The 13,049-nt window shown below is 35.8% G+C and overlaps 1 protein-coding gene across 4 annotated transcripts in view; it reads left to right on the top strand.

The window, feature by feature from the left end:
• Atad2b (ATPase family AAA domain containing 2B) overlaps positions 1-13,049 on the top strand; it is a 141,213-nt gene that overhangs the window by 96,613 nt on the left and 31,551 nt on the right. For 3 of the 4 annotated variants that reach the window (XM_042696647.1, XM_042696648.1, XM_042696645.1), the window contains exons 19-22: positions 631-816; positions 6,558-6,693; positions 8,891-9,087; positions 12,335-12,494. In XM_042696647.1, the coding sequence (XP_042552581.1) occupies positions 631-816; positions 6,558-6,693; positions 8,891-9,087; positions 12,335-12,494 (679 nt within the window). The remainder of the gene's footprint in view (positions 1-630; positions 817-6,557; positions 6,694-8,890; positions 9,088-12,334; positions 12,495-13,049) is intronic. The other variant, XM_042696646.1, reaches the window with a different exon arrangement.

The following is a 13,049-nucleotide window of genomic DNA, read 5'->3' as shown; positions in this document are numbered from 1 at the left end:
GTGAAGCTTACCAATAACAAATGCATAATGCAAGCCAGATGCCAGTGGCTCATGCCTGTAATGCTAGCTACTCAAGAGGCTGAGATCTGAGGATCATGGTTTGATGCCAACCAGGGCAGTAAAGTTCATGAAACTCTTTATCTCCAATAAGCTGGAAGTGGCACTGTGGCTTAAGTGGTAGACCACTAGCTTTGAGCAAAAGAAGCTGGATCAGAGCACATGCCTAGAGTTCAAGCCCTAGGACCAGCCCCCCCCCCCCCCCCCCCCCGCCAAAAAAAAAAAAAATGATGATGAAAATGTATATTTATTTCTTTATTTGCAGCATATTATTAGTAATACTTTGTTTTATTATTTGTACATGGTAGACAAGTAGAACAATTTCTACCTTTATAGTAGCATTTTATATATAAATATAAAGTAAGAATAGTTAAATGGCAAAAAAAATACTTATTTTGATGGAGCAAGAATAAATAGAAACTATATGTAAGTCTGGTGCATCATATCTTGAAGAACTTAAATTTTAGACCTTAAACTTAACGACTGAAACAGGCCTGATATATTTTATATACCTAGGGATTGCTGGTCAGACTGTAGAATAATCAGAGTTTTAAATGATGGTTCTTTCCTTAGATATTTCGTGAAGCTCGAAGAACAGTACCTAGTATTGTTTACATGCCTCACATTGGTGATTGGTGGGAAGCTGTCAGTGAAACTGTGAGAGCGACTTTTCTGACATTGCTACAAGATATACCGTCATTTTCACCTATATTTTTATTGTCTACCTCTGAAACCATGTACAGTGAATTGCCTGAGGAGGTAAGAACTGATTATGCATTTTTCCTTATTTACTGTTTAAAAATATTGACCTTATGGGCTGGGAAGGTGGCTCAGTGGTAGAGCACTTGCCTTGCACGCATGAGGCCCTGGGTTCGATTCCTCAGCACCACATAAGCAAAAAGAAAAAAGCTGGAAGTGGCACTGTGGCTCAAGTGGTAGAGCACTAGCCTTGAGCTGAATTGCTGAGGGACAGCGCCCAGGCCCAGAGTCAGGCCCCACGACTGGACCCCCCCCCAAAAAAAAATTGACCTTGTAAGTTGGACATCTTAATTAGTATCGTCTAGGTTATATGTTTGGTTATGTGGTTTATCATTTTTTTCTGCATGAGTGTGCAAGTCTTGCTGCTTGAATTCAGGGGCTAGGCCCTGTCCCTTTAGCTTTTCCACTCAAGGCTGTGTGCTCTATCACTTGAGTCACAGCCCCAACTTCAGGTTGTTTTGGTAGTTAATTGGAATTAAGAGTCTCATGGAAGCCAGGGCTGGCTGCAATTCTCAGATCTCAACCACCTGAATTGCTATAAAATTATAAGTATGAGCCACTGCTGCCTAGCTTAGTTTATCATTTTAAGTTTCGTCTTTTTTTGGTATAATAGTAATATTATATTTAGTGTTGTAAGATGAGACAACCCATGCTTAGAACAGAAACTGACATACTTATTTACAGTTCTTCTAGGAAAACCTTAGCTCTTACAGCATCAAGTCCCACTCTTACAGCTGCCCTCCGCCCCCCGACTCTTGAATCAGAGCACTGACTGAGTTCTTGTGCTCAATGCTAGAGCCATAGTGTGATACTTCCCCTTTTCTTGTGGTTAATTGGAGATAAGAGTCTTATGAATGGATTTTCCTGGCTTCCAACCGTGGTGATCAGTTCTCAGCTTCCCAAAGTAGCCAGGATTACAGGCATGAGCCACCAGCACCAGCTCATTCTTTCTAGATCAGTTGTGGGGAATGACCTTTAAGCTATTCTTTGGTACCATCATTTTAAGTCAAATGTCACTAATACGTTTTTTTTTTTTATTTTTAGATTTATTTTTGAGTTCACATTAAAAGTAAAACCACTGTTGATTCAGAAGAAATATCAATTTGTGATTGAAACTGGTGTTTAAAAAATTGTTTTCACCCTGCACTTTCTTAGTCTTCAGTCTCATCCATTCATTCATTCAATTATTTTGATGGTACTGGGTTTGATATTAGGGCCTGAAGTTTGCTAGGCATATACTCTAGCAGTTGGGCCATACCTCCAGCTGGATAATGTCCTTTGGAATTGCTGAGAAAAGATTTGCATATCTTAATATAAACCTTGATTATATAAAGTTTTATGACTAAGATATTTATTTTCTGAACTTTTTTTTATATCTTTGTATCTTGCTACAGTGAATTTATTTAGTTAATAATCTTGTGAAAGAATAATATAGCCTTTTAAGGAAAGTATATTAAGTGTAGAGAAATTCACTTCTGATTATTCATCCTGATAACACACACACACACACACACACACACACACACACACACACACACACACACACACACACACACACACACACACACACACACACACACACACACACACACACACACACACACACACACACACACACACACACACACACACACACACACACCTCAAGACCATTAATCAGTGCATTTAGTTTATCAGTATGGACGGCAGTAAAATTTAGCTGTATGTAGTAAGAGTCAGAACACAGTACTGACTTATTAGTTTTCTTATCTTAAATATTTTGATCTAAAATATTTATCTGATTGCAAAGGTCATGCACTTATAATACCCTACTCTGTACCTGGGTGCTGTCCTTAATCTTTTTAGCTCAAGGCAAGCACTCTACCACTTGAGCCACAGTGCCATTTCCGGTTTCTGGTGGTTTATTGGAGATAAGAGTCTCAAGGACTTTCCTGCCCGGGCTGGCTTTGAACTGTGAGCGTCAGATCTCAACCTCCCGAGTAGCTGGGATTACAAGCGTGAACCAACACCTGGCTAATACACTACAATCTTTATAGGACTTCTCCATAAAAGCAGATTGTGGATATGGTAATGCTTTGTTAGGCTTGATGAGTAGTTAGGAAAATTGCTCATTTCATATTCAGTTAAGGCCATTGTTCATATAATATAAATTTCTTAAATGTCTATTCTTTGTAATATACTGTACTGGTATGGAAAGGCTGATTTGCTTAACGCAGGTCAATGTCTTGTTTTCTTTATTCTCCTACCTACAGTGTTTAACTGCCTATGACAGTTTCTAGATACATGCATTCAAACACTACATATAGACTTACATGCACATTACTATTTTTAGCACAGTAAATCTTTTTAGATAAGTGAATAAAACATATGAAAACCAAAAAAGGCAGTCCCTTCCATATAGGAGGGAAGAAAAACACTGAAAAATTAAAATACAATATAAGTGCTATGATATAATATATAAAGCATGTTATATGAAAGGAAAAATTTTAAAACTTTACCTTTTAAAAGATACCATTAGGGCTGGGAAGGTAGCTCAGTGGTAGAGTGCTTGCCTCACATGCATGAGGTGCCCTGGATTCGATTCCTCAGCACCACATGAGCAGAAAAAGCTGGAAGTGCCTCTGTGGCTCAAGTGGTAGGGCTGAATTGCTGAGGGACAGTGCCCAGGCCCAGAGTTCAGGGCTCCACAACTGATCAAAAAATAAATAAAAAATAAAAATATATATATGAAGAAAAATTTAAAAATTATCCTTAAAGAACTTTAAAAAAGTTATATGTATATAACTATATAAGCTATATATATAGCTATATAGAGGGGCTTCAATTCAACAAGATGGTTTATATTTACAGTGCATCTTGGTCAGTGTCACCCATTCTGTCAATTTCCTCCAGCTTTCCCAACCCCATCCATTATACTCAAGTTATGTGGTTCCATTAAGAACTGTAATAAATAATAAGAATCCATCAAATGATTTTTTAAAACAAAAGTTTTAGGATTTTTCAATGGAGAAAAGCATTTTTTATTACAAAGGTAATATACAGAGCCATTACAGTTAGTTACATAAGTCAGGTAATGAATAAATTTCATTTTGGATGTTGTACCTTCCCTCATGGCAACATTTTTAAGAAATGATGCTGGAAAAATTGGATAACTATATGCAAAAAAAAATGAGTTGAACCTTATCTAACAAGGTATAGAAAATAACTGAAAGTAGATCCAAGACCTAAACATAAATCCTAAATTTAGCCTTAAGACTCTTAGAAATAAACAGAGAGGCTGGACAGCAATGGCTTATGCCTGATCTAAGGATCACTGTTTGAAGTTTGTAGAAAGGCTTGTGAGACTGTCTTTTTCAATTAACTATATGATCCAAGCAAGTCAGCTTCTGTGTATATACTCAAAATAAGTGAAAGCGGGAACTTGGACAAGTATTTGTATTCATAAGCAGTATTATACACAATATCCAAAAGTGGGAACAACTTCAATGTCTATTGACAAGTGAATAAATGAAGTGTGGCATATATATATATACAATGGAAAATTCAAAAGGAAAGAATTTTTGAGGGAGCTACAACATGAACAAATATTGAAGACAGTATGCTAAGTGAAGTAAGCTCTTCACAAAAAGGACAGTTGCACTCATGGGCCTACATTCATATGTATATGAATGTTTATAGTAATATTCATGATAGCAAAAAAAAGAAATAACCTATTCATTGGTGAATGGCTAAATATAATGTATCTGCTTATGTGAAATGCTATTTAGCAATAAGTGGGATGAAATACTGGTACATACTAGAACTTGAACCAACCAAGTTGATTACGGTGAGTAAAACTATTCCACAAAAGCCTATCATCCTATATGAATTTCTTTTTTTCTTTTTTTCTTTTTGTCGGTCATGGGGCTTGAACTCTGGGCCTGGGAGCTGTCCCTCAGCTCTTCAGCTCAAGGCGAGCGCTCTACCACTTGAGCTACAGCACCACTTCCGGTTTTCTGGTGGTTTATTGGAGATAGGAGTCTCACGGTCTCTCCTGCCCTGGCTGGCTTTGAACCGCGATCCTCAGATCTCAGCCTCCTGAGTAGCTAGGATTACAGGTGTGAGCCACCAGCGCCCGGCTCCTATATGAATTTCTAAAAGGGGAAAATCTATAGAGATGGAGACCAGTATCTCCAATGTGGTTGAATTGAAATATGTGATTATGAATAAGCACTCATTGCAAATATGAAACTTTTGAAGGTAATAAAATGTTTTAAAATCGGTATATGAGTTATACAATGGCATAAATTTACTAAAAAGTAATCGAAAAAATTTTAGTGAGAAGTAGTGAAAAGTATGCCTAATTAATACAGGAAAGAATTATCCAGAAATCATCTGCTTGAGTAGAGCATTTTGTACTAGTGTGAAAGAGAGTATGATTTGTTCACTGATTTTAAGAGCCTTGCCTTGTGGCAATATGAAGTTTGGGGCTGGGGCTATCAGAATAAGATTGGGAGTGAAGTTAGAGAAAAACAATTTGATATACTAAGAAATTTGATGTGTTTCAGCCTGTTGGTAATAGCAAGAATATCAGTGGATTATGACAGATTTATTGTTTTTTTTTTATTGTGAAAATACTGTACAGAGGGGTTACAATTACATGGGCAAGATAATGAGTACATTTCTTATCAAGCATTGTAGCCTCCTCCTTTGTTTCCCCTTCCCATCCCTTCCCATCCTCCCCCCGCCACCCCCAATCCCCTAGATTTATTGTTCTAGAGTCTTTTTTTTTTTGCCAGTCATGGTGCCTGAACTCTGGGCCTGGGCACTGTCCCTCAGCTCTTCAGCTCAAGGCTAGTGCTCTACCACTTGAGCCACAGCACCACTTCCAGCTTTTTCTGCTTATGTGGTGCTGAGGAATCAAACCCAGGGCCTCAGGCATGCAAGGCAAGCACTCTACCACTGAGCCACCTTCCCAGCCCCTAGATTTATTGTTGAGATAGTTTTATAGTCACAAAGTTAAACACAAGGTTGAAATTGTCAGAATTCTTTAGTATAATTCCTTAATATAATTTAATATTCTTGCTGAATATTAAAAATTAAGACTAAATGTTTTACCCTTCATGTGCAGAATCAGTATTTTTAGGGTATTTGAGTTCTGTTTCTTTATCATTGCTCAGTCATGCCTCCAGCCCTTTTAGCTTTCCTTGTTTTTGAATTGAGTCTTAACTTCTTTGCTCAGTGCTAGCCATGGAACATAATTCTCCTACCTATGGCTTCTCACATAGCGGGGGTCACAAATGCATACCCTCATGACCAGCTTCATGATTGAGATAGGGGTGGGTATCTCAGTTTTTGATCTGCTTAACTTCAAGCCATGATTCGCCCCGTCTCTACCTCTTGAGTAGGATTACTAGGAATATAGATATGAACCACTGTGCCTGGCCCTTTCTAGTTCTTATTACAGATGCTAGATAATTATTTGAGATTTTTGCCATCTGAGTATTATAATCAAGTATCTTTTTTGCTATTTTCTGATGACTTCCACATAAAGTGTCATGTATTAATTGCTTGAACTGGACATTTTTTCCATTCTTCTTTAATCTATGAGGTCAAATTTTCACGAGAATAACTGATGACTGGATTCTATATATAATTGAAAATGATACTGAAAATTGAAGAAATTTTAATATAATACATATTGCTTTTAATTCTCTGTATATTCAATGTCTTTGTGTGTGTGTGTGTGTGTACATGTGTAGGTTAAGTGTATCTTTAGAATACAGTATGAAGAGGTCTTGTATATTCAAAGGCCTATTGAAGAGGACAGAAGAAAATTTTTCCAAGAACTGATTCTCAATCAGGCATCAATGGCACCACCTCGAAGGAAACATACTGGTAAGATAAGTTAAGAAATACATGTGTTTGTATGTGCATGTGCACATGTGCACACGTGTGCTGGTTCTGAGGCTTGAACTCTGAGCCTTCCTCTTTTGCTTAGCTTTTCTACTCAAGGCTGACACTACCATTGGAGCCATACCACTTCCAATTTTTCCCTGGTTAGAGGTAAGAGTCTCTTAGGTTTTTTTCTTCAAGGGTTTGCTTTAAACTACAATCTTCAGATGTCAGCATCCTGAGTAGCTAGGATTATAAGCTCCTGAGGAGAAGAAATACCATTTCTTTTTTTCCAGTCAGTTGTGGGGATTGAACTCAGAGTCTAGGTACTGTCTGTGAGTTCTTTTGCTCAAGGATGGCACTTTACCACTTTGAGTCACAGCACCACTTTAATTTTTCTAGTGTTTAATTAATTGGAGGTAAGAGTCTTTTGGGGCTTTCTTGCCTGTGCTGGCTTTGAACCGCAATCCTCAGATCTTAGTTTCCTGAGTAGCTAGGATTACAGGCGTGAGCCATCAGTTCCCCACCAAGAGAAATACCATTTCTTGGAGTCAGTCTTTTAAAAACAACAAGAAGAAAAAAAACTTGATGAAAGTGAAGACAGGTGCTATTGGTCTTCAGGTGGACAGACATAAAGAAATGACCAACATATTCACCTTATTTAAGATTTGGAGCAAAATCTTTTGAAGTTTTATTAAATAGGACTTCTCATCACTCCAATCCAGATGCTCTGGTAGCTTTCACATTCTGATGGTTTAAAAAGCCAAAGGAAAAAAAAAACAAACTTCAGTTCTTCTCTGTAACAGTCACTTAAAGTACCCAAGTGTTTCACTGCCGGCTTGTGAATGCCAAGTTTTATGCTAATAATTTTGTGGTCCAGGTAGACCAAGAGTTAGAACATTTGCCTTTTCTGGCTTTTTTACTCCAATATTTAGGTGGCTCCATTCAATAGTACCTTTAATTATTAGTTGTGGCCTCCTGTGGATCTCTCAGGATTTTAAATATTTTATAGAAATGCCGTGTTTTTCTCCTTCCTACTCTTGGATGTATTAATTTTTTTGGTCCTGTAAAGATGTCAACTTTTGTGTTTAAGATTATCATGTTTCTTTTTTAGTCGCTTCTATTGAATTTTAGTTTTCATCTTACAGGCTATTTAGAAGTCAGGAAAATACTTAGTATTTTATTCCTGAATCTTAATATAATGCCAGGAAAATGTTTTAAGGAACTAAAGAACATTATCATTAGGAGAATTACTAAGTATTCTTCTTTTTTTCTTTTTTTGCCTTAAGATACATATTGATGGGCTGGGAAGGTGGCTCAGTGGTAGAGTGCTTGCCTCACATGCATGAGATCCTGGGTTCGATTCCTCAGCACCACATAAGCAGAAAAAGCCGGAAGTGGTGCTGTGGCTCAAGTGGTAGAGTGTTAGCCTTGAACTGAAGAGTTGAGGGACAGTGCCCAGCCCAAGAGTTCAGGGCCCACAACTGGCAAAAAGAAAAAAAAAAGATACATAAATTTTATATAACATCTTAGACTAGTTTTCTTTTTCTTCTATTACTGTGGTTCAAGTTTTAGTTTCTTCTATTTTTTTTCCTTTTCTTTTTTTCTCCTTTATCGACAGCTCTTACATATAGTACCCAGAATATGAGGTGATTAGAAGACCTGTCTAACATTACAAGTTTGGGGGGATAGGAGGGATCAAATAATTGTTATTTATCTAATATACCTTTCATGTATATATGTATGTATGTATGATTATCCTATAATGCTTACTTAAGAAAAATCACTACTCAGTAATTTGACTTTCCTTGAGCTTAATATAAAAATTTATTATCTATTATTAAAAATCTATTATTTGTCTTTTCAAGTAGTCTTATTGTTTATTATTTCATAAATGAAGCTATTCTAAAATGAAACTGTTCCTTAACTTTTTCTTTTAATTTAAATTTACTTGCTGGATTTGCATGGCTCACATTTATCTGTGATTCTCCTTTCCTTTATAGTTTTTTTGTTTTGTTTTGGTTTGGTTTTTGGCAATAGCAGTGTTTGAACTCAGGGCCTGGTGTTTACTAGGCAGGTATTTTTTACTGTTGTATCACACCTTCGGTTTCCTATGATTTGAGTGAGAGAATGCCAGAAAAGTTATTGAGGTCCTGGCTCACTGTGTTGGGATCTTAACATTTTCTTCTATTTTCTCTAGCTCTTTGTGCTATGGAAGTGCTTCCTCTTGCACTGCCTTCTCCTCCTCGTCAGTTATCAGAATCAGAAAAAAATCGGATGGAGGATCAAGAGGAAAATACTTTAAGAGAATTGCGGTTGTTTCTCAGGGATGTAACCAAGAGGCTGGCCACAGACAAACGCTTTAACATCTTCAGCAAACCGGTGGATATTGAAGAGGTCTTGTTTCAGTAGTGTGCAAACAGTGAAGTTGAACTGGCTAAAAGAAAAAAATATTGACATCTTTTTTTGGAAGGAAAAAAAGCAAAGGCATGGATGAATATTACCCCTAGCCTATAAAATTTTAATCCATGTTATAACTACCAATGTCATCATCAAACATCTGGTGACTTTTAAATGAAATTAGTGACCAATTTGTATGTGTCCTCTTAATTATTAATGATCTTTGTGATCATGTACTCTTCAAGTTAAGAAGAGGATTAAAGTTGTTTTACTGAAATATTCTTACTAGACTATTTTTATTCCAGGATAAATCCTGTTCTCAAAAATTATATTGGTATTAATCCATCAATACCAACTACCATTGGCATTTCTTTCCCAAATTACATACATCTTGTTAAAAAAGTAACTAAGAAACTTGAATTTTTTTCTTTCATATTTTGAAAATACTGTCTCTAAGACACTGTTTGAAGTATATCCCATACATCTGAAACTGTTTTTGTCACCACGGATTTTTCTCTGTTCCAAGTGGAAAATTTCTCACTTTGTGTATTGTTTTGTGTGTTTGTGGGAAGCATGGATTGTGATGACGAGAAAAGGAATTTTCCATCTGGGATCTACTATGATACTATCAATTACATTTTTTTATCCTGGGATAATATAGTGTGGATGAGCACAATGTGATCTTTACTGGCCTTCTTCTTATAGTTCAGACTCCATGTTTGAGCAGCTTTGATGTTTTTATTTTATTTTTAATTTATTTTTTAAAATTTGAATTATAAAATGATTCAGAGTTTAATGCTATGTCCTGATTGTGAAATCTGTGCTTTAGGACCTGAGCAGATTCCTTTGGAACCATTACCTGATCTGTGACTGGGAAGAATGAGCTAGCATTACTTTTTTTCCCTCCCGAACAAGTCAAAATATCCTCTTTCCCATCTTTTTGGAATAAAGGGACTATCTAAATTTTTGTTTATCTACAGTCATAGTTTTGTCCATTTGATCCTCTCAAAAACCTTGTAAGTTCATTATTATCATTCTTATTTACAACTGAGGAAATTGAGGCTTGTTGGCAAGTGACATAGTGAAGATTTGAATATTTTTTAAAATTCAAATCTCAGACTTTTTTTTCCCTATGAGATAGGTTGTCACTATATAGTCCATGCTGACCTCAATCTGGATATCATCCTGCCTTAGTCTTCTGAGTGCTGAGGGATTGCAGATGTGCACCACCTTATCCACAAGCCCACATTCCTTACGTAATAGTTAATACCTTATATCTTTCTCCTCTGTGCATGCAGGATATATCTGTTTTGTATTTTAAATTAGTAAACAAAGCATTGTACTTGTGGAGAATTTTTTCTTTCACAGAACTATCAGCCAATGTTAGAGACTTTTTGTGTAGGAATTCGGTGCTGAGGATCAAACCCAGAGCCTTAAACATGTTAGTCAAGTGCTCTACTAGTTGAGCTTCATCTTCAGCTCTACAGATTATTATTTTAAACAAAAATAAATACCTCTGCCTTTTTATATATTTGGATTCTGATAATTCTTAAAAGATAAGTCAACTTCCCATGCTAAGAATAAACTTGTGCTGAAGCAAACATTCTCCTTTTAACCAGAGAAGATGGTCAGAATTCAAAAGGCATTTATTTATAATGTAATAGGACTTATCTAAAACATAGGACAGTGGTAAGGGATGCAAATAAGACAAGAATTTTATGTAAGGGCATATTTCTTATTCTTCGTATGTTTATTCTGGGTCTTTGATAACTTTTGAAACCAAAATGTAGGGAGTATCTGGGAAGCATAGAAGAGTGGAAATGAGATAATATGTAGAGAACCTACATATAAACTTTTATATTAAATTAACGAAATTGAAGTGCCCACAAATTTTTATCAAATTTGATCAAACAAAACTCTAGAATGTTAGTATTGGATTTAAAATTAAGCATATTTATTAGATTTTATAGTTTTAACAATGTAAAATTTCATAGTGCTTTTCAGTTTATAACCATTTCCATTTATGTTAGGATGTGCCAGTACCAAGAATCCAGTTAATGCCTTCTGCACTGTTACTCTAGTGTAGCTGCACTACTGCCCATAGACGATTGATTGAGTTTTCAGCCATTTGAGGCTAAAACAAAGTATATATACTCATACCCATACCTAATATTTTTTTTTTTGTCGGTCGTGGGGCTTGAACTCTGGGCCTGGGCGTTGTCCCTCAGCTCTTCAACTCAAGGCGAGCGCTCTACCACTTGAGCTACAGCGCCACTTCCCATACCTAATATTTTTTATAAGTAATCTTAAAATTTGAAAAACACATATGCAAATTATGTATATGTACATAGTTTGTACAAGTATTTCTGTATGTAAACTCAAAAGTCATGCTATTGATGACATCTGAAATTATGAGAAATCATGCTATGTTTTTAGAGAGCATGCTATGTTTTCAGAAACTTGTCCTGAATTAATTTAAGATATAGTTGCTAAGACTACTTTTATATCAAACTTAAGTACTTGATTTGAGATTTATATTGAGGAAGGCAATAACCGTAGAAGTTGCTAATACTACTTTCTCATTAGTACAGTGAAGTGAAGCATAAAATTTGTTATTTTGGAGCATGTTGCAGAAAATTGACATGTAAACCAAAAAACAACTTTTTTGTGTGTGTTTGTTATACTTTGGAGTAAATTTAGCAAATCTAGTTTTAGAAATAGTACTGTACTTTGTTATATAATCGACTGAAAATATTTGTAATGACTCCAAAGAATTAGAAAATATTTTCCATGAAATGATTCATTCAACAAAACTAAAAAAAAAAATTCATTGAAAATTTTAAAAAGATTTACCAGAAAAACTTCTAATAATAGAAAAAGTTTATGCTTTTTATTTTCCTTATCTTTATCTTCATTTAAGGTAATATTTAATGATGCTTATTGGCTACTTTTACTCGTGCTTTTTTTTTTTTTTTGTATCAGATAAGCCCAAAAGGTTTAAAAACAAAATTCCCCAGACAGTCCATTGCAAATTTCAAGGTGATTATGCTTGGAAGCTAAAGCTTTTCATGGAAAGTATGTCAGAAAGTAACTTTTTTAGCATAAATAGCACTGCAATTTTGCCAATTAGTTATTTCTTAAATATGTAGATTTCATTGTTAATACTTTTGGTGTGTTTTTATGAACCATGTAGACAATGGAAAAACTAGAAGTAACTTAAGCTAAAATATTCTATTTGTATTAGGTTTCAGATTATCTTGAAGTAATCAAAGAGCCAATGGATTTATCAACAATAATAACTAAAATTGATAAACATAATTACTTGACTGCCAAGGATTTCCTGCAAGATATTGATCTCATCTGTAGCAATGCTTTAGAGTACAATCCAGATAAGGACCCTGGAGGTAAGTAAGGATGCTTAGGGTAGGGTTCACTTGTAGTTCTAGATACTGTGTTCATGCCCAGAGTTTAGTTTTTCTACTTTTCTTGCACTTTTGTACTTAGATTTTGTTCAGATTGATAGGAAATAGAGCAGATGAGAATTGAGTTTGAAATATATTTAGTCAACAATAGCTTTGATAATGAACACAGCAAATTTTGAATTGGTGATAACCCAGGATAGAAAAAGTTCATCTTTCTTTTCTTTTTTGCGGGGAGGTAGAGGGTGGAACTGGTGTGTGAATTCAGGGCTTTGCCCTTGGTAGGCAGGCAGGCAGGCACTGTTTTGGTTAAGTCATACCCTTAACCCTTTTCTAAATTTTATTTTTTATTTCTTTTGTTGGTCATGGGGCCTGAACTCTGGGCCACTGTCCCTAAGCTCTTCAGCTCAAGGTGAGCACCCTACCACTTGAACCATTGTGCCATTTCTGATTTTCTGGTGGTTAATTGGACATATGAGTTTCATGCACTTTCCTGCCCGGGCTGGCTTTGAACTCTGATCCTCAGATCTCAGCCTCCTG

Source organism: Dipodomys spectabilis, unplaced genomic scaffold, assembly GCF_019054845.1.
Source record: "Dipodomys spectabilis isolate Male_0828 unplaced genomic scaffold, ASM1905484v1 ptg000210l, whole genome shotgun sequence".
Classification (NCBI taxonomy): domain Eukaryota; kingdom Metazoa; phylum Chordata; class Mammalia; order Rodentia; family Heteromyidae; genus Dipodomys; species Dipodomys spectabilis.
Note: the sequence above shows the minus strand (reverse complement) of the source record. Positions and strands in the feature narration are given on the sequence as shown.